Source organism: Lagopus muta, chromosome 6 (assembly GCF_023343835.1).
Source record: "Lagopus muta isolate bLagMut1 chromosome 6, bLagMut1 primary, whole genome shotgun sequence".
NCBI lineage: Eukaryota > Metazoa > Chordata > Aves > Galliformes > Phasianidae > Lagopus > Lagopus muta.
The window spans coordinates 28,418,351-28,441,531 of NC_064438.1; the positions used below are offsets into that span (position 1 = coordinate 28,418,351).

Below are 23,181 nucleotides of genomic sequence, written 5' to 3' on the forward strand. Positions count from 1 at the left end.
GAGGGCAAAAGCTGTATTTGAATACTTCACTATCAAGATAAACGAAAAAAAAACAGAGAACTCTATTACCTTTTCAGGTATGTGTTTTAGTCCTCCGAGTTCACACAGCCACATCAGCCTTGGGTAACATACCTCTGGTACGCATGGATGTGGATTAATTGTTGGAATTCAATGCCAGGTTACTTGGGAAGTATCTCTAGTGTTATTTGTACTCGTAGATTTTTTGCAAATTTAAAATCCACTAACCTTTACAGGATCTACTAAGAGGTCACAGTTAAAAGATCTTTTTCCCACTGTACTACAACTTGTACTGAAGTTACATGAACTTGAGTACAGAATTCTCCACACATCCAAATTATTCCATAATGATAACACAAATGACAAAAGTAATGCTTTCACTAACTATTCCCAAATATTTGGGTCTCAGAAAGACAGGGTGAATTCTTATTAAAAAGATAAGATATTAATTTATGAATTTTATCACTTAAGATAGTTTCATTTTTTAAATAACAGTAGTTTTTCACTGATACAAATGAAACCACCTCCTCTATCATAAAAAAATTGTGTAAATCAGCCTATAACAGAGAGTATGCAGTTAAAATATTAGAGGCTTAAAGCTCGTCAAAGCGCCATACTTTTATTTGAATTCATATAAATCTGGAGTACTACATAACTTACTCTGCATTATCTGTAAAGCTACAAGGAAGAAGTGTTTTAGAAGCTTGTTTAACAGCTGCTCTATTCATAAGCTCACAGTTCCTGCAAAACAGCAACGTTTGGATTCTCAGAATATTCTTTTTGATTTTTATTAAGTCACCTCTAGGTCCAACTTTCAATGTAGTATACACATAAATAAATAAATTAAAAAAAATAATAAAACCAAACAACAGCCTCTCATCTCCAGGGCCCCCTCACTTCTCTTGACAATTCCTTCACTGTTTTCTCCCCATTCAGCACCAGGACTGAAAAAGGGGATTTGAAGGAAGAGAAGTAGTAAACGACAGATCTTACTGATCTTACTCTGAGGTGAACAGCAGGTCAACTTACTATTTTCCCTATGAGAGTAATTTGAAAAACTAAAAAGAAAACAACAAACAAAAAAACAAAAAACCCAACAAAACAAAACAAAAAACCCCTACAAACAACACAAGTAACAAAAAAGTGGCAAAAAAATATATCGGACACCTTTTAAACCAAGGCTTGAAGGGTAAGATGTTTCAACAATCTGATAGATGAATGGCCAGGGGAAAGCAACACAAAGAAGCCAAACATTCTAATTTAAAATATTCTGCCTGTAGACTGAAGTCCCATGATCACAAGCAGGAAAATTTTGTGGGTGAGAGATATTATGGTACTTCTGCTCAGCATCTTAAAAGAATTCAAGATCACAGCAACAAAGATGAAAAGGTCAGACTAGACTAAACTAAACTCATTGCTCACACTGTGCATTGAAAATGTGCAAGCATATGACAAACTGCTTGATGAACAGAAATGGCAGAAGACTGAACGGTGGCCTCCCCAGAGTTAGCATGAGTTTACAGACAACTTTAAACACAAAATAATTCTGACTTTTTCAAATAAATATTTTAAGGTGCCAGCTGAGACTCAAGAAGCCTGAGACAGATTTTTTTTGCCTTACACTTTGTACATGGTTGGAGGAGGATTCTGCTCTCATTCATGCCAACACACTCCTCATCTTCTTCCAAGAAAGGTGAGGCTCATCTTTGATGTGTGCAAGAGGAGGTGTGAGCTTGCAGCTGACAGATATATTACTAGGATAGGCACTGGTGGACTAGAAAGGACATCAAGTAGGTCATACTGTCCTATCTCTTTGTACAACAGAACAATATGCTTAATTTTGCTAAACCTGGGCTTTGCAAGACTAATACTTGTGAAACACAGAAACATCACCTTCCAGCTAGCACTCAAACAGACAGCCTGTGAATTCATTTCTAAAGATCCTCTATATTAGGTAAAATCCAATCATGTGAACTTTGCAAAAATAAAAATAATACAGTCACAGTCACAAATAATGGCTTAATCCCCTAGCCTAATAAATCTCTCTTATTATTAGAGAGATGATTATTTAAATAATTATTGACGGCACATTCTGAAGTCTAGTGATGGTCGTGGAGTGGTCTGACATCTCCACAATTAAATGCAATCTTCAGGCATCTTAAACTTGTCATTTACTAGAACAGTTAAAACGTTAATCCACAAAGCAAGCATAAAAAGCAAACAGCAGCATTCTCATCATGCTCAATCAAGTCTATTCCCTATGATGACAGAGTTTGCAATAAATAAGGCAACGTAAGAACACTATGTCTAATAAATATGAGCTTCTCTTTCAGAAGTCACAGACTTCTGTGTCTGAATCCTTTGAAGTGTCAGAGAAACATACCAAACCAGAGGATAACCTGGCAAACACATAAAGGCCAAATGAATGCAAGGACTCAGTTCATAGCTACAGAAACTTTCCTATTTTATTCAACATTAATTTGTAGCAAACTAAGCATTTTTTTTCTGTCTTAAAGTAGAAGTATGCACAGATCAGGGCATTTAGCTGAATATAACCATTTCCTACAAGAAATACCAACAAGCACAATTCAACAGCTCTTACATTGCTACTTAAGTGTGGGAGATTTTACAATTCACTCTGCTTTTATAAAGCCTTTATTATTCTCATAAACATCTAAAGTTTTTAGGACAAGTTTTCATATGTTAGATTCTGATTTTAAAGAAGACAAATTTTGAGCATGAAACAGCTTGACAATGTCCTTTCAGCTTGCTCATCAGATTAACCTTCTGTCACACATCAAATGAACAGCTTCCTTGGTTCCTTGCCTAATCTAACACGTAACCCATGAAACTCCCTTCTAAAGCATGATCAGAAGCAAAAACAAAAGCCACTGTAAACATTTCATTTCTTTCTAACGATACATTCAGTTTGAAATTTTCATTTCTGCCTCTCAGAAAGATCACCCTTTTAGCAAACCATTCACAGCGAAGGACTGACTTCAGATAGGATTAAAACAACATATTAGACATATACAAACCAAGAGGTCTGATTTGCTTACAGAACTAATAACGTGTTACGGGTCCTTTCACATCTAGGTCACTGGTTCAAACTCAGCTTAAGTTAGTGATGAGTGAAAAGGAAGAATGAGGTAAGAACACAGTCATGAATCTGGCGTCTATTTCTGACTGCAACATATTTGCTTTGTGTGCATGGACTACTCACCTAACTACTCTTTGCTTGCAAAATAGAAATATTATGGATGTCAGACCAGCCCTGGGAGACAATCAGGCAATGTGTAACATATTTGTGCCAAGAAAGAAATCATACAGTTGAAAAAATGATGCCTTTCCCTTTCAAATCTAGTTACCAAATCTCAACTCTTTGACAGAGATAGGGGGTGAAATTCATGCAATGAAATTGAGAGATGCTTTATCAACGGATGGAGCCAACAAAACTCGCAAGCGCAATTTCAAAATTATTTAATGAGCCGTGTTTTGCCCAGGCTTCTATTGACAACATTATGAAGAGAACAGTCAGTGTCAAAGCATTACAGTGGTGTTATTTGCTGCTCTTTAATGTTCCATTTAATATATCTTCAACATCTTCCTCTCATCTACTGAGCTGCAGAAATAATGGCAGCTTTTACCCCTGCCACCGAGCTTTCTGACATTAAGTCAGACAAGCTTGACAGGGCTGCTGTGATCAGCCAGAACAAAGATAAGCTGACCAAAGCCACGGGAAGCTCAATGAAGAAAGAGAGGAAATAAATAACCATATTATACAAAGTAAAATTTCAACATTCAATTATCACACCTTTGCAGGAAAGGTGAGCATAGCTTCTCATCATACATTTAGGCCTACAGTTGAACATAACTCCAAGTAACAGGCTCCTCTGTATCAGTCCCTAATTAAGGGCACTCTGGCTACTCCAGGGGGAAGAGTCGAAATTACGGCATTACATTACATGAAGACATAAAGCAGTACATGGTATCACACAAAAAGCTCTTATTACACTCACACAATATTGAGACTTGCAGTTTGAGGCACTGGGTTTGAAAAACTGGACAAGCATAATAGAAGCAACAGGAATGGGCATTTGCTGTCCTTCCTTTGTATCCAGTTGTTTCTCTTTGGAATTACCAATAATCATTAAAAAAATTAAATTTGTGGCCTAGCCTGTACATTAATTAGGAGAAAAATAAAATCTTAAATATATGCAAATGAAAGTAGAATGTCAAGTAACACATTATTACAAATGAACACAGCTTGAAAATTTGTTCCAGGCCCCTAGGAAAGGGTCAGTTAATAGTTGTTTTGTTTTGTGGGTTTTTTTGTTTGTTTTGTTTTTTTTTTTAATTTTCAAAGCAATTGAAAAATAACTTGTTCCCTTTATTTTATGTTAGGTTTGATAACCTGACTCTCATAGACCTCTATACATCATACTGAAGACTGCAAGTTACAATATGGGTTTGTGTCACTATAGAGTTTCAGTTCTAATAGGAGCAATCTCTTACCTTCAGACAGGGACAAATCATGAGCTGGAGACACTAGGTCTGCTGGGATTGCAAGGCCATTGCTCAACGATGTGGTAATCTGATTCGTCAAGATAACCTGCAAACAGACAAGCAGAGATAGAAGGGAAATTAATCTTCACAGATCTAGAAAGGCAGAGAGCAGCCCAGGAAGGACTGGAATACTTCAGGCACAGACACAGCGTTCAGACAATTCCCTACTCTGACTCTCACCAGTTTTGGACATCTATGCGGCTGCCATTTCTGCATTTACAACTGGTCTTTACTTAGATGATTGATAGAAGTTACAGAAAATATACTATGTAGGGTTTTTTGTTGTAAAGAATCAAAATGATCCTCATACTTGCATCAAAAACTGTCTCCAAAACTCCAAAAAACTCTCTTGACAAACTCTCTGTGAAACAGTCTGTTTTCAGCTGTATTTGACAGGAGAAAGGGAAACTGGAATCCTTGTCTTAGTTTCAGATGGGACAGAGTTCCTTTTCTTCATTGTGCCTGGGATGATGCTATATTTTGATTTTAGGAGAAAAACAGTGTTGGTAACACACCAATGTTGCCATACAGAGCCAAATGTATTTTAATATTCTACTGCCCTACCTACAAAAGGGGGCAAAAGTTCCTGGGAGGAGGCAGAATAAGGAGATTTGACTCAAACTGGCCAGAGAGATATTCCATACCATATGACATCACGTGGAAGGAAAGTTTTGAAAGGGGTAGGAGTTCATCTTTTTCCCTTCTGCTGCCCAGGAGCTAGTTGGGCATCAGTCAGCAGGCAGTGGATCACTTGTTATAAATAGTCATCTCTATATAGTCATAACTATTATCCTTCTCATTTTATCTATCTTAGTAAATAGGTATATCTCAACGCAAAGATTCTATTTTATTTTTCAATTATGTCTCCCATTCCACTGGGAAGGGGAAGGTGAGTGAACAAGTGTATGCTGCTGAGCCACCTGCCAGGCTAAACCACAACAATCCTGCATGCTACTGGATGTGGTTTCATGATGCTACTGGAATAATTTAATAGCTTGATACTGCTAAAAGGAAGACAAATTTCTCTCCTCTTTCCTCCATTGTGGCTCCCTCCCTTTGATCATGTCTTCCTCCCGCTTTCTAACACTAAGTAGTATGACATGACACTATTTTCCCTTTCTAATGATCCCACATAAGCTCTTGTCAGATCACACTCATAGCTACAGTGGTGGCATTGCATCCTTGCCAGCCAGCACAACGTGAGCTACAAAAAATGTGATGGAGTCAGCACAGCCTTTTCCAAGGCTGCCGCTCTTCTTCCCCACTCATTTCAGCCCACCCATCTCTGTTTGGTTGCAGGCATGGTGCTGCCCAAGAGCTTTACAGATTGCATCAGTCAAGACTAAATTGAAAAGCTTCTACGTCAAGTCTTGATCTACTCAAAGGAGTTCAGGACCAGAGTCCCACAGTAATATAAATTGTGCTCTTCTGCCACAGACTGCAAGCTCTGTTGGAACTTCAGCTGGTTACCACCACCCTTCCCAGGCTAACCATAGGTTGCACCATTGGGACAGGGCATTTATGACCACTGCAGTGAATGCACATATGGTGGGTAACAGGCTTATTTGGTCTGGCACCTAGGCTAAGATTCTTAAGGTATATCTTGCAATAGTGCCAAACACACAAGAAACTGGTTCAAGGCAAATAAGTGGGCAGCTAAGAGCAGGGAAAGATAAAGAATGGGATGCAAGCCTTATCCTTTTGAATAGATCACAGCTGCTCGTTTTCACCGTGTCACAAAATCTGAAGCCATAGGGGCTATTCTGGCAGCCAGGCATACCGTGCAATATCACATAGAAGTGAAAGATTTTCACAATAAATACTAAAAAATGTGCTGAAACAGAGCACACTAACAAAAACCTCCATGCACATATATATTGGTAGGATAAAGAACTTTCACTGGCACACTTCTGCATTATTCACAAGTGTCAAAAGCTCTGTAAGCGATGTAGTCATCCCAAACCTGTGCCAAGATAATCTTACACTGTACCATCATGTATTTTATTTATGTATCACATACTAAAGAAAAGCTACCATATTTAAAGCTCATTCTTAAAACAAGACACAAAAAGACTGAAACAACTTAAACGGACTTTTTGTTGCTCTTCCTCAAAGAAAACTAATTCTAGACACTTAAAATAAAAAATGAAAGAGACAAATTCAGCTGCTTTCTTTTTTTTTTTTAATCTTTCAGAAGTTTTGGTTTCCTCTTCAGCTGGGATCTCCACAGCTCTGTTAGCTGTAGGACTGTACATTTTTTCACCCTTTATGTTTAACTCTGGTTACACTTCTGAATTTATTTTTCAACTTCTGATGTGTCCTTCAATAATCATTCAACACTAACAATATTCTAGACACCTGTTTAAAAAGTGACTTTAAAAAGGCACAGTCCCAGCCAAGTAAATGCTCCTGTCTCGCTTGTTTTGAGGATGGGAATTAAGAGTAATCTTAGTTCCATTACTTCATTGATAGCTAAACACTACTTAAACTTATGTTTAAATATTATCTTGAAAATGAACACCCTCGGAGATGAAGCCATATGCATGTATAGAATGCTTATTTTGGAATTAACTAAAAATTATTATTCATTTCTGCAAGTTGGCAGAGCCAGCAGAGCCATTCAGCTTTCCTGTAAGTACAAATCAAGGGGCTGTTAGCTAAGCACTTAATGTGGTATTAAATTTTGTCACACTTCCGCAGCCTCATTTACTGCAAAATTCTTCCATCAGGTGCAGCTGTGCATTCCTGTATCATCAACCAATATTTATTTCTGTGCATACAATATAACGCAGTTTGAATCTCACTCTGCAGGTATGCACAGTGCTCCAAGCTCTCACTGACAAAGCACAAACTACAAGCTAAAAGGAGGAAAGCAGACCCCTATTCATCTCCATCTCTAAATTAAAAAAAAAGGTAGGACGCTCTAATTTAGAGAACTTCCCTTGATACATACATCTTCTAATAAAGGCTCATATCTCCAATGACAGAATCATTACTGGAAATTGCAAAGGTTTATTTAATTTTTCATAGATTAAAAATTTCATCAATGATGCTTTAGCATGCAAAGCTGTATGTTTTCAGCACTCTCCAATCCTACAGACATTGTTTAAAGTCCTGAGTGCTCATACTACAGGACTCTAGTACATCGCATCTAAAGAATATGTTAACTTTCCCCCAAACTCTCTTTCATTAATCTAAAAGATGTACTTTAATTCCATTATTTTTAAATGCTTATATGAATATCATTTGAGATGGAAAGAAATCTATTCAGAGAATTTAAAAAAAGACTGGGTGTGATGGGGAGAAAATATACAAGTAGGCAAAAGAGATATGGAGTGCAAAAGCTGTGTGACTTCTTTGTGGGTTTAGTTTTAAATTAAAGGAAGACTGATTTATATTAAACATAAGGACGAAATTATTTGCTCATTGGGCAGGTGAAGCACTGTCACAGCTGCCCAGAGAAGCTGTAAACATACCATCCCTGGAAGCACTCAAGGCCAGGTTGGATGGGGCTCCGTGCAGCCTCAGCTGATGAAAGGCAGCCCTGCCCACAGCACAGGGTTGTAACTGGAAGCTCTTTAAGGTCTCTCCCAACCCAAGCCATTCCATGATACTTATATTTCAAAGAAGAAAACTGAGTACTCAGTTCTGATCATAATGTCTCCATATTTTACAAATAACTCGTGTTAGATGAATGAAGATTAGAATATTTTCCTTCGGTCTGCTAGAGGCTACATTTGAAAGAAACTACCTCTCCATTCAAAACAGTGCCTGGAAACAGTCTGGGGTCACAAGTCCAAGCAGATTTACTAGAAAGAGTGCCTTGCACTGAATGAACAGTAGCACTTCCTCAACTTCTCCTTGGAGATCTGCCACTGAAGTACAGATCAGATATACCCAGTTTAGGACAGGAGACTTGCCAAATCCATAGTCTAAGTAGGTAAGAAGGAGTTGCCTCTGTTGCGGTTCCTTTCCACAGATAGTGGACATCATTACCAGCCAAGTATAGCTTCCACTTGAGAGGCTCAATGCCCATCATGTGTTTGTTTTCTTCCAGCAGAACACTCAACAGTAAGAAAGCTGCTACATAATGCCTTAATGTTATCGCACTAAAATGCATGGTATTTTAACAGCAGCTTCTGTTTTCAGCTTCAATCAATGGAACAAAATATTTTTATTACCAGAGGTACTTTCATTTCTTATGGCACTAACAGTCACCAAAATCATTATATCTCTCTGCACTCCACTGTGTCCTCCTGTGTGCAACAGTAAGGAGGTTTTGTTACTGGTTCCTACTGTTACCCTGGCAACAAATGAAGAACATGGGACTTCTTCAGCCCATGACTGTACATGAAAAAAAAATTCAGCTAGTTCGTTTAGTAACACTGGAAATTTGCTTCAGTTAGTTTCCAATGAAAGTCAATAAACCTTTTGACCCTTCAGTCTATTCACTTGCAGCTGGTGAAACGAATGAAGAGAAACACAAAGAGAAAGAGAGAATGCATTTTGAAGTTCCTAATTTTAGATAGCTTAAAAAAATGCCTGCTTCTCTGATTATCTCCCTCATCTTTATAGGAAAGGAAATGAGAAATTCTCTAGGAAAGCAGTGTTCCTGTTCTAAGACAGGTCATTGCTAATTCTAAGATTAATCCATGGTGAAAATAACATCTCCCTCCTGCGGTGTGATTTCAGCACAATGCCAATTTCAATGTCAATCTTCTAGAAATAGAAAAATAAAAACACTTATTTAAGGTATGTGAGCTCCCAGCACCAATATTTGTTGGGAATAGTGTAATTCCTGCACATGCTGAAAACTTCTGCAGGTCCTGGGATAGAGTTGGCCTAGGAATTGAAATATGATTGCTTTACATGGAAGAATAAGCAAACTATTTTCTGTTTGATTATTTATACAGTACAGTTTTTCAAGTACTCCTCCTCCTGCCCTTCCTAGGACCACACTGCAACTACTAAATCTGACTTTGTCATCCTTGTAAATCCCATTGAGTAAATAAGTCATTTTCTGTAAACTTTGTGGTTGCGGCCTCCTTGTTAGTTTACTGCAAAATTAAAGGCAGCGTAGTGCAGAACTATCAATCAGAAACCAGCAAAGGTATAAGGTCTTCTGGCATGTACCAAGAGAGGAGGAAGAAAAAACAACTTCTCATGAAATGGCTATTTGTTAAAAGAATAGAGCAGAATCCCCCGTTTTTCAAGCAACACTATTTAGGAAAACACTTATTAAAGTCTTCCTATTGAGTTGTAGGAGTAAGCACACGAAGACTTGCAATAAACTTAAACTACTCTACTCTTATTAGTCTATGTATTTTGTGGTTTTCACTGTACTCAGCGTCTGTAGAGAACGTGAAGAATGACAGCCAGTAGGGCTGGGGTGCTGACTCAGCGTGCTGGAGGAGAAAGAAAGGAAGTTTTACTGCTCCCCAGCGATTCTTCACACCAGTCTTTAGGAAGGAACCTCTCCCTTTCCCTGAAGCACAGAGCTTTTAGTGAGGCATTCAGCAACAGGTCAAAACAATGGTGCAGTGTGTAGGCACCAGTGGAGGGAAAGCACATCAAGCAATACCACAAAGCCAGATGGGGCAGGCAACAAGCCTGGAAACAGAAAAAGAGAACGGTGAGCAAACTGGAGTGAAGGCAGCACACTTCATAACAGCTGTGAGAACCACAGCTTTCTCCTTAGGAACCTGCTGCAGCTCCCTGAGACCAGCACAAGTCCACCCAGAAGAACTCTAAATTACCAGTTTGTCAAATTAGCAGGGTACTTGTAATATTCAACTAGCTACTTACTGAATTTGTTTTTTCTTTCGCTCCTGTTTCACCAGGGACATGTTTTTCAGCATCACTACTATTTGCTACAAGAGTTGCTCAGAGATCCTAATGAACTCAGCAGGACTTGTTAATAATATTCACAAGGGTGAAACCTCTTATAAAACTGAGCTTTTTAGTGAAATCAGGTAGAAAGAGGCAAAGTCTAAACTGCAACACTGAGAATTCCTACACAAAATGAAAGTTTTCAAGAGAAAACATCAAGTGCAGTGCTGCTCAGCAGGAGCTCATCCCAAAGGAAAACTAGCTTCTCTGATGAAAAGCATCCACACTACTGCAAGTGACAGTCCTGAGCTGCAGAACCAAACCAAGCATATTTACATCACAACTATTACTACAAATATTACTATTACTACATATTTTGACTCATACAAAGTATATACAAGGGAAAAATTCCAACTTCTTATCTTCTGAAATTCAAGCAAATCACCACATCTAATCACTACTCTTTCAAGTAGAAGTCCCATGCTCCCAAGTTGATCTTGTCTTCAGCCTCATCACACTGAGTTTCCGTACGGATGAACGAAGACAACACCAAGCATGCTACAGAGACAAGTCATTACAAGCAAAAAAAAACCCTTGTAACATACAAAATTAACATGCTCAAAATCAAATGCTGCTTCTGACACTTGGTCATGACCTAAATAACAAAGGTATTTACCTATTGTACTGAAATGGTTGTGGTCTAACAAAGAAAGCACAACATAAACAACAGACAAGTGCTCACATTTAGTAATTGTTGCCAATACAAATCAATTGAAACAAAAGTCACACATTTATATATGATAAGACATAGGCTAGAATGGTGATACTCGTGTTAGATGGATGTTTTCAGATAGGAAGGCACAGTACCTACCCTCCACTAACAGCAAAGACAAGGCCTCTACGCTGAGAGCTGTTAGAATTTGTATTCTCAACCAACGTCAACAGAATTTGGCACAACTCCCTGAGTAACAGACATACGCACACAAACAAACCACTGATAAACTAATGAGAAATAGTTCCTAATCCAATAAGCAATCTAGCAAAAAGCATTGGCCTTGCTTCAGTGTTATTTCATCTGTTCCTATTTTCATGTGCATCACATCCAGGGAAAAAAAAGTTGGTTATGCAGCCAACAGCATGAAAACATGAAAGTAGTGATTCTCTAAAAGACTCACAAGCCCCTTTTAGAAGAAAGATTAGAGACCTGTTGCACAAGACACAGTGCTGCTAGCTGTACCATATTAGAGCTCCTTGGACAGGACTTCCAGTTCCTGCTTTGCCAGGTATCTCTACCCAAATTTCTTTTTCCTCCCTCAGTAAGGCAATTCACAGCAGCAGAAGTAATTTTATAGGCACTGGATTTCATTGAGTATATATAGGAGTTGGAAGAAACTGAGGAATCTTTCAGAAACCAGCCACTGTATTTACATTCAATTTATTCTGCTTTGCATAGGAAAAGTACAAAGTTATGCAAGTCTCCTTCTGGAGAAGTGTGTATTCACATCTCACCAATTGCTTAAAAATTATCATAATAAATTGATAAAATTTCCACCAGGAGAAAAAAAGAAACAAAACAAAAGCATGCTGTTCTCAAGCAGCTACATGCCTTTAAGTTGAAACAGCTACCACCCAGAGATAGCCTGAGGTCTTTAGCCTTTCCTCCTCTGGGAACAAGGAAGGCAGCCAACACAAATGTAACCTTCAAAATCTGCACTGCTGCACCCTTGTGCTGCCCTGCTCCATGAAAAGGGTTTGTGTGCCCCGAAGGCCTTCACATCCCGTGCTGTGTGCTGCCTCAGCCTGTAGAGACCTGTCTGCATGTGTAAGCCATCCCCCTAGAAGAAATGCCACCCTCCTTCAAGCCCTGCCAACGGCCCAGAGCTCTAGATAATTTCAACAGGCCTTGATGTTCCTCCGCCCTCCCCTGCAGCCTCTGCATAATGACAGCTCTATGAATTCAACTTATTCCTTTACCAAGTCAGCTATGTACCTCCATAAAAGCCTCTGGCCTGATTCTAGCTGAGCTGGAGTACATTGCAGGAAAACACCTACAGACAGATCTTACAGCCAAGACCTGCTTCACTCTCCAAGCAGCAAACAGCACAGCTTAAAAGGGAATGTCTTACAAAAAAAAATAAATAATAATAATCTGAACTCACTCTTAGATCACACAATGTTCTCAACAAAAGGGCTTTTTGTTGTTTTGTTTGTTACTGATAGATGTGAGGAAACAGCACTGTCTGGAATGCTGCCGAAGTCACATAGTGCCTCACTTCTGCTCTGCCAGACCGCCATGCTCCAGGCTGAGAGAAGAGAAGACACAACTCCTGCTCCTTAACAGAACTGCAAGAAAGTCAGAATCTACATACTTCCTTTTTCCTCAGTAAAAAACACAGTTTAGTTAATTCATACTTGCTAGCTTCCTCAACAGCTGCTAATGGTGCTTGGTTTTGATGGACAAGTGCAGATCTTAGGCCACACACCTCCCCTTCTTGGTTCAGAGCTTCAAATTTACACAGTCCTTCCTAAGCTCAGCGACATTAAATCTCAATACCTTTGTGGGAACGAACATGTTGTTATCCCTGTTTGCTGATGTAGAGACAAGTGTTCAGAAAGAGAGTGAACTTACTGAAGGTATCACCAATCATTACCACCACTCCTAAACCCTGGATCCATAAGGTGGATACTAAAGCCCCACACTCAAATGAACATCTCAGAGAGTTGTTCATTTGAGATTCCTCAATTCCAGCATCAGAGATTCCTCAGAGAGAACTAATATTTATCTAGCAAGCTATGTATTTATAATTCTTTCTATATTTAGCTTTTACCTATTTTCTGTATCTTTCTGTATCTAGTTTATTTCCTAACAACTAGATGGGAATATGAACTAAACTAATGCAATGCTTTTTACAAAGGCCTATTTAGGGCTCGTGGCCTATTTCAATCAGATAATTCACAGTACCAGCATTTTCATTTGATGTTTTGACAAGCCCATCAGAAAGGCAGTATTACAGACGTTCAAGTTTGGAGGGGTGTGTGGAGAGGAATGTAAGGCACAACTCAATGTCATTAGTTTTATTAATTCTGTAGATTCCTCCCAGTTAATTCCTTCAGGCCTTCAAGACAGTGGGTCACAGCAAACTCATGTCTTGGAAGCAAACTGGAACAACTCAATGGGCTGCTGTAATTACACAGCTTTTCTGAACCATTTTAAAATACTCTCCCTAACCCCATCGTATCTCACACTGCGACACAGTGCCAACATTTTAGAGGCGAGGACAGTGGTTGTTCAAGCTGCTCTCTTTGGTACTGCAAGGAAGCAGCACAAAGCAGCTTTAGGAGGTGCTAGAATTCCCCTCAGCACTTTACTGTTAATTCCCCAACAAACCACATTTATTTGCCTGCCCTGCAGCACTGGAGCCTTTCCATTTACCTTTTAAGCAGATAACAGGGGACTACAGGAGTATTGGCTCTCCCTGGTCCAAAAATTGCCCTCTATTTAATCAGCCTTTACAGGCAAATGACTACCAGCACCAGGGAACATTGCATGGCATATGTCCTTAGTGCTCAATGTATTCTATTATTGTTGCAGAAATGAAGTAATTCTTGTATAGGATTACATGGAACACTTTTTCTACAATGTTCATTAAAGAATTTTCTTTTTCTTGTGGTAGTTGCTGACTTTCACTGAATGCATTTTGGACACAGGCTGGCTACTTATACTGACCTGTCATGGCTATCCTTAAGTAATTATGCAGTTTTACTTCACTGTATGTAGCAGTCAGTCAATTTTGAAGAGAAGAGGAAGAGAGAATTTGGATACATGACTCCATCTGCGATTGTCTAGGATAATTTAACAGGTCTGTAGAATATTAGGGTAGTAACCACTAATGCATAGAAGTTTGACTAACCAATACACCAATAATCTTTTACAAAATGAGGTGGTTATTAAGAAAGGAAGGAAAAAACTTGCCAGTCACTTAGTGCAAGTAAGGCCCACATAGATCCCTGGTTACTTCGAAATGTTAAACAAAATTCAGTTATCATCCTTTATAGATGCAGTGGCTTCAAAAGGGAGCAGAAATCATCCAGAAGATAAAACACCCATATGCTGAAACCAACATCCCCTCCTAAGCCACCACAAGTTTTGCTTCTCTGCAAGTTCAGGCTCAGAAATATATGAAAGAGTAAGTGCGAATGAACAGCTGTGAACTGTATGTTCTACATGCTGTAGGTACATATTAACAATTCATTATGGAGATCTTTGTCTACTGAATTTCATTTTATTTCATTTCTTTTTCAGCCTAATCTGCAGTTTCGCCAGTAATCTATTTCTACCCAAAATATCAGTAATATTTCAAACTAATCAATAGCTTCAGACAGTTTGAAAATGCAACAGACTTGAAAAATAAGCCAGCTAAGCACACAGCAGTCTGAATACTGGGCTGAGGCTGTTTTAATAGTCAACATCTTTTAGTCCAACTGAACTGAAAGTTTTACCATCCAGCTGCTGATATCCGACATATTTTGCAATACTTTGATACAAGGGAAAATTGCTTGGGTGCATTTCTTCTATCTCCTAAGCCTGCAAATTGAAATGTAATGGCTTTAAACTTTAAATTCCTACCACTTACAACGCTTAACACATTTTTATAAACTAAGGCATTTTTAAGGAATTTGTCCTAAAAAGAAATGCAACTTATTAAAAATGTAGAATGGTACACTGTACTAAGAAGTTTTACTGGCACTTTTTGAAATCTCTTACAGCGATCTGTGAAGCCTTGCTACTCAGTGGCTTCGTTATCCTAAGTGCTTATTCCACAAAAGCGTATTGGGAAAGACAAATAAATAATATAGAAAGAGTCTAAAACTTATAGGTAAACAGTCCCTAATAAAGTAGAACAAAATACATGAGTGCGCATTATAGTTTTCCAAACATGTCTGGTCTGATATTATCCAGAGGAAAGAAGAGGAGACAGGATGTAAATCAGCCATGTCTCTTCTCATCAATATTTGGGGGGAAAGAGAAAGAGGGGAAAATATCTTATGGCTCAAAGTAGTGTCACTAAAATTCTGGAAAATCTTGTTCTTTGCATCTTATTTTTCCTAGTAATTTCTCTAGAAAATACAGCTAGTATTTCCTTGATAAAATAAGAGCTTTTTCTAATTTAAGAATGACAAATTTCTATTTACATAACTTACTTAAAACGGAAATGTGAATCATTAGATGAAACCTCTTTGAAAATTAGGACTCAGAACAGAAAATGAACTCAGAAAAATGCAAGAAGCCATTTTTGTGCTGAGATCACAGCATGACGCATCCCCCTTTGGCTTTTGTTAATAGCGGAAAAAATAACATTTGAGATTATCCAAATAAAATCACACACCTTAGAAGCTAGACTCAAGGTAATTTCTCACTACTTGGGATAACAACCCACTCCTCCAGGTCACTGCTTAAATATATGCAGAAGACAGCACTATCGAAGCATGTTATTTGTTTTGCAGGGAAGATCAGTCCTGCAGGTTATTTTGGCAAACCTTACTCCAACATTAAGATAAATCACAATTGGACTGATAGCAGTGAAATTCACACAAAACCAAGTCAATCCAAGCCCGAGGTGTTCTCTAAGAGAGAAAAAAAAGAGAATTTCATTTGGAAGTTTGTGATAACTGAGGACATCCACACTGACTCTACCAGAAATGAGGTTGGGTCTAACAGCATTATTTTTTTCTTTTACTGGTATCTTAGTTTTAAGTAAATTTTTGAAAATGTCAAGAACAAAAAAAGAAGAGATTTATTCAACTATTTGGAAACACCATCATAAATGCTACTGGAACTACAGCTGGGCGTTGCTGTCAAGTGATGAAAAATAGACTGTGTCCTCTTCAGTAACAGTAAACAATGTTAGGACAAGATTTCTGATATTTCCCAATTACAAAGCACCTACAATTGGAGAATTACACTTAAGAGTACTGAATTATTTTTTCATATCATTCAAATTAACCCAAGTGAACACAGTTGGATCACATCTTTTGAGATTCATGCTGTGCATTTTACAAACTACACAAATGACAGCAATTGATGCACTCTGGACAATCAGTTGCAATTCTGATGAAGCTCTACATTAATTGCTCACTGCAACTAGCAACTCTTTATATCTCACATGCTTGCTATTAAAATTCACAAGATCATGCATTTTCCTTGGATTCTTTACAACAGCTTAGTCTGAAGTATTTCTCAAGAAACTGCAGCTGAGCCTCCAGTGTGGAGTTCAATATTAAACTGCAAATATAGTAATGTTAGGAACTAACTTCTTTCATTCAATTTTGAGAAAAACTGAAGAGAAACAAATTATGCCCTAGTTTGGATAGCTGATGTTTAGCAACAGGCTTTCTGCAGTCCCTCTGCTGAACTAGCTGTTCTTCCAAAAGGATAAGATAGATATGGGCAAACACATGAGAAAGGAAGCCTAGGATAAAGAAGTGTTTTGGGGCAGGATATTTTCAGGACACTGCTTTCCTTCCACAGCAAACACTGTGGAAAACCAGGAGAAAAACAACAACAGGCTGTTCAGATAAGACAGAAGCGTATCTTCAGATCTGGAGATTGAGACAAGAGCATAGAAGCTGCTGGATGCCATGAGTTGAGATTGTGATGCCACTCACTGATGAGAGAGTAGCCCAGAAGAGACCTTCTCAGGGAAGGATAGGATAAATTTGTAGAGTTCTTAAGACAAAGATAAAAATAATTCACAACAAGATGCTTGGACTTCAAGGTGCAGCAGGAGAGCAGTGTGTGTGACAGGTGAAAGATAATTGCTCGAGTATATTCAAAACTTGGTAAAAACTCTTCCATATTTTGGGCTACACTGATTTACAAAATGGCTTACATGGTGTGGAGACACACAGCTTCTGCTGTCATATGATAGTTATGGCACATGCCTCTAGCTGTGCTGTCTGAGTCTGGGAACCATCAAAACATGCAGCAACTAGAAAAGTGTTTTCAGTAGTAATATTGTTAGTTCAACAAATTTATTCTGCCGTTGGCTTTACCTTGAGTTTATTAAGGATAACCATGGTCTGTTTTACAATAAATTGTTTGTCAAAAGTATCTACAAAAAAGTAATAACCCATGACTGCTGTACCACGCCTTAAATATGAATATATGAAAGGAGTTTCATGCTATGCACTTCTTATACTACAGCCACTTCTTAATCTTCTCCTCCAGAGTATTAGATATCCACTTCAATGTAGAAGCTGCCCAACAAGTTTCTATCTTAAATTCTATTGATGTTCTTTTTCATTCCTGACTAAGATTTAATGCTGATCTGATTTTATTGGCCCTAAAGACTTGACACCAATATGAAACACACCTTCATCCTTTTGTCCCTAAATACATTTGCAGAGAAAAAAAAAATAAAAAAAATTCAGACTTCTTCTTTCTTTTACCATTAACTCTGCATACACCTTTGCTCTCTCTCAAAAGGTAGTAAGAGAGAGAAGTCCAGGCACACATTTCCTAATGCTAGCTCTGTCACTAAGTAGCTGTGACAGCTTAGTGATACAATGAATTCTTTGTACTCTATTTTCCAAAGTAGACATAATGCCTACCCTATAAAAGTGCTTTGCTGATGCTTTGAACTTACTATATGCCAGGTGATAAAAACACTGAGTGTTTTAAGACATTTCCAGTGTTTCAGCTGGGCAATATCTAGATAGAATGTAGTAGATACAGTTGACTGCTAAAAGTTCTGTGCATGGGGTTCTAAGTCTTGCAAACTCCCAAAATCTCTCCCCAAAAGAGATCCATAGGCTTTCTTCCTTTCTTCTTTTTTTCTTTTTTTTTTAATTTTATTTTATTTTTATTTTTAAATCCTTCTCCTTTGAGTGAGTCAAGACTGTAAGTATTACTGGTTGGTGCTGCACATTAGGGGAGGGTAAATCTGAAGAATTACTCTTGGCTCAACTTTTGGTATGTTGTACAATATACTGTAAAGCATTAGTACTGCATTAGAAACAGAAGAAACAAACAAATACCAGCTTATTATCTAAACCAGCTGAGACTCTGACTTACTGAACAACTTCTGCTCTCTCTTGAGTTTACTGATGGTATTTAAAAGAACTATATTACAGATCCAGAACAGTGAAGATAACAAGAGTAATGTGGCATAGCTTCAGATCAGGCTTGTGCTAATTTATTTTCTGAACTAGGTAGTTCAGATATTTCTTGTACTATTAAAAGGCAAATAACAGCTATTCTTCAGCATGTTGCAAGACCAACAGATAGACTTCAAACTACTCTTAAAATATGAAGATCAGTAAGGAGCCAGAGATTTATGGTGTAAGTAGCATGGAAAAATATTCAGTGGCTCTTTGCAAGAGACTCACATGTGCACAAAAAGAGAAGCGAGTGCTGAAGAAAGAAACTGTCTCAGACCTCAAGACTGGCTTTTATCAGGATGAAACAAACACTAGAGATTACATAGATTTTAGCCCAAGCTATATCTTGACAGCTTTCTGAGAAATACGCAACATGGGAATGGCTGCTGAGGAAACTGCAGCCTGAGACAACTTCACCAAGAGCTGATCCTGTGCTAGAATTTTAAGTGGAAAGGGAAAGAGCCATGGATAGCTATGGAGAAGTTGCGACTTAGGAATTACTGTCACAGAACTTCTGAGAAGAATATAAAACACAGTGGATACCAACAGCAACCACAAGTTGAAGCATGGGAATCAGCACTTATAAAAATGATGGGTCAGACTGAAAACTGGGCTGATCTGGAGGCAAAGAAAGAGTCTGAAGTTTCATTATGCTCCAAGGAGCAAGACAGTGAACAGCAGAGCTGTTCACACATGCATGAAGCCAACTATCAGCCATACAAAGCGTTTAATATGCCTGCGAGCCCACCAGCAGGAAGATCCACCATTTGTTTTGTAATCATTTCCATTCTGACTACAGACAGCAGGAGCCAACCTGCAGAACACAGACCAACTCACAACCCACAAATGTATAAAATTCTGCATTTAAGAAGAAGCTGGGTACGAGCTTTGCAGTTCAAGCCCTTATACTCAACAACAAACAGCTCAGGAGGTTACAGGAGCCTAAATTCCACACTCATTACTCTATGACAAACATCTGTGCAATGTATTTCTAATTTTCTGACCACATCATTGGATTAAGGTGACTAAAAGATAATCTACATGCAGATAGCTACAAATTGCATTGTGCAGATGTGCAACATTAGGTTCTGTAGACCAGAACATCAGAAAGATCCATTTGAGACAAACTAGCAAAGTCAAACAACATCCACTCTTTTTCCTTAGAATTCACAGTACTCTGAGAGCATCAAGAAAGTGTCATAAAGGTAGGACTGTACTGTTACTTGCTTTCTGTTTTGTGTCATAAGCATTCAGATTCTCTCCAATCTTGGAGATTAAAGTTTCCTCTTAGGAGAGAGTAACTCTGAAATAAGTGCAGAAGTTGCAGAACTAACCTCAAGCCACAAAAAGGGTGAGATTTATAATAAATTTTTGAGACCCTGCAACACAAAACAGGAAAAAAAATAACTAATGATAAAGGGCTTGTTTGCAGTAGGAATTTATAAGGAAGTCAAGCCACGACATACCTCAGTTTTGAAGCCTGTGACCATGATTTTACACATGTGCATACAAATGCTGTATGTGTGGACTTAGCGCCTCTTGTCCCAGATCTGAATCTTGCTGTCTAGGCTTGCTAACTCAGATCACTGCTTCCTCACCTGCTCTGTTGCAGGCCAAGACAGAACTAAAAAAATTTCTCTTGCAGTATGTCAGTCCCGGATGGAGAAGTGCATTGCAATTCATCTCATGCTAGCTCTTTAACAATATTTTTCCAGATGTTCTTAAAACACTGCACACACTTAAATACTGAATCTCAACAGTAGTAGTAGACAGAAATGATTCTATTCATCTTGCAGACCAGAAAACTAAAGCAGGAGTTTGGAAGACCTTGTCAACATAAAAGAGTACCAGTATTTGGCAGCTCAGCAATATATACACAGCAATAAAAAGGCAGCAAATCTGAAGAACTAAGAAGTGGTTAAAAAGAACAACAACAGAAGAGAGACATTGTCTGATACTGCTGGGGAATTTGCTGGGAGCTGAAATACCTATGAATATGTTCTCTCCTGAATGTTAAAACTCCTTGCCTTCCTCAGAATTCTTCCCGAGATAAAAGAAACTTATCTGACTTAGCTGTGTCCCAGTATTAAAGGGGGAAGAGAGAAGAACATCACCCCCCAAATTATAGCAGATTAAAGACCAAAGTGTTAAAGATTAAGGAGGAACTGGAGGCATAACTATGCTTTCCAAAATCACCTGAAGCTTTTTTTTTTTTCCCAGTGTCACATGAAGCTAAACCTCTTAACTCTGTTAAGGCTTTCTACTAAGCCTTCTAATTGTCTTTGAACATGGAACTCAAATTCAGAAGATGCAAAGCAGTAGAGATTTAAACAAGGATTTCCCAAAATGTGTAAAGCATGAAGCCCAGGATTTCTTTCTTTTCTATGAAGAAAACAGGAAATTAGACAACAAACTGTTAGAAAGTGGAGATCACGATGAAGGAAAGCATCTCATCTGAGAGATAAAAATAAAAATTCAAAATTCCAAAAAAGGTCTTTCAGAGCAAACTGTTCATAGTCAAAGCGGCCTAAATTCACGTGGCTGTCTAACAGCATAGATTTTGGCATTTTGCTCTGGCTATGCAGGAAAGGAAGTACTTCTGGGGTGTAATGCGTTTGTTTACCTAAAGAGACCCAGGGAACAGGAAGAAGTCACAACTCCATTCATTGGAGGTGGCTGAAAAATGTAAGTCCTAGAAAGAGTTAACAGTACAGCACTCCTGTATATTTCTGGAAAATAAACTATTAGAAGAAAGAGAGACAAAGCCAAAGAACAATTTGAAAAAGCATTCCCACTCAGGGCAGCACTTAAGCATGCATTCAACTTTAAGTATAAACTTAAAATGTTAATTAAAATACACTTAAGTGCTTTCCTGTGTTGAGGTCAAATAATTCAATCAGATGTTAATGAAAAAATGGCAGCATTTATAGCATTCTACTTATTATTGCAATGCAAAAGAGATTATTGTTTGGGAGGACATATGAGGCAGAGATCGAATGTTCTTGTAAGTGTGCATTGCAGCTACCAAACTGCACAGAATCATAAAAAGAAGTACTTCAAGGGGAGAAAAAAACCACTATAGTTTAACTGAAGGATGAACAGATTGAGATCATAGAAAGAATGTGTTTTAAGTTCAAGCTTCAAGAAAACAAATATTTTAAATATGCACATTTTCAAAAATAAATATGTCCTAGTATTAAGAGCTCAAAGGAAAAAACGTAGAAAAAAATAGCTAAAGAAAAAAAATAGCTAAAGGATGCAGCAACAGAAAAGGATTTAGGCAAACAGTGACTAGGTTTCAGGTAGACCACAGTAATTTTATACCAAAATAATAGCTGAGAATGTGGCATACTGCTAAATCTTCATAAATACAAACCCAATCATTAGAAGACAACAACTATTTTTCTGTATTTCTATAGATAATGCTGTATTTCTTTTCCATACCGTATGTACAAGAAATGCACACAAAGCATAAAAAATTCAGACAGATAATAAGAATAACCAAGGTAATTAAACCCATTAGAATTATTATTCTTAGTTACTTCATCAAAAGTCAGAATGGAATGTTTCAGAGATATCTGACATATCCAAAGAAAATTACAAACGCATAACCATCTGATACTTGTGATCACCCTTTGAAAACTTCAGAAGCCAGTTTAGTGATGCTTAATTCGGAAAAGAAGTGAAGTCAAAAGCAGCTCAAAAGTAAATTTAAAAGCCTGTAATTGTAACAAAAAGGCCTGTGTAGGTAGATTGCCCCATAAGTAATGCCTCCTATTTATTTCCATGGAAACTACAACAGACACAAAGAACACAATGACACTGTTTGGTAGAGCAAATTCTCAAACACTATTTTTCAACACAGTCACCACCATTGGCTGTGTTTTTGCCAGCGATGAACAAGAGCCTGCATACTGCACTTGTAAGAACCTGCACAAGTGGTGGTCACTCACATACACTGTCACCCCTGCTGAAATGCATCACTCACTGCTTCATTGTGCTCACATCCACTCCATAATTGGCCTCTACAAATGTTCAGCAAGCATCCACGAATGTCAATGGGTGCCATTTTTTCCTGCATGGAGGATTTCAGTGGCACACCTCTGCTTCATACGCACTTCCGCGCCATTTTGTCAGACTGGCCCTCTGCTGCCATCTGTCACACAGCAACAAAATGTAACACAATAGTGGTGGGAAGGTTCAGCCTCTGCCACCATACCACCAATGTCCACCTCTGACATCATGGGCCAATATAATACAGTAGAAGGCATTACTTTCAGAGCAGCCCTCGTATAATACAAACATTAATCTCAGAGAACAGACAGCCTTAATAATAAATCAAGTGAGATGTTTAAATGTGATTTTCAAGAGACAAGCAGACTTTAAAATATGAACATTCAAACTAATACAGCTGATAGAGAGGAAAATAAATTATAGCAATTGACATGTAAGAGCAAAATCTAGAGAACTGTGGAAAAACTGGAAAAGCAAATAAACAAAGACATAAAAACAAATAAATTCCTGAAGCAAAGCTAAGGCAAGCAAACAAAGAATCTGCTGGGAAGAAAAAGAGAAATGGGACAAGGAGCACATACAGAAATAATATCA

General features: G+C 38.1%; 1 protein-coding gene across 13 annotated transcripts in view; it reads right to left on the bottom strand.

The window, feature by feature from the left end:
* The window catches only part of RAD51B (RAD51 paralog B), a 349,342-nt gene that overhangs the window by 191,882 nt on the left and 134,279 nt on the right, over positions 1-23,181 (bottom strand). For all 13 annotated transcript variants that reach the window (XR_007377652.1, XM_048948191.1, XM_048948189.1 and 10 more), the window contains one exon: positions 4,534-4,630. Coding sequence is in view for 12 of the 13 variants with exons in the window: in XM_048948191.1 (XP_048804148.1) it covers positions 4,534-4,630 (97 nt within the window). In the remaining variant the exon portion in view is untranslated. The remainder of the gene's footprint in view (positions 1-4,533; positions 4,631-23,181) is intronic.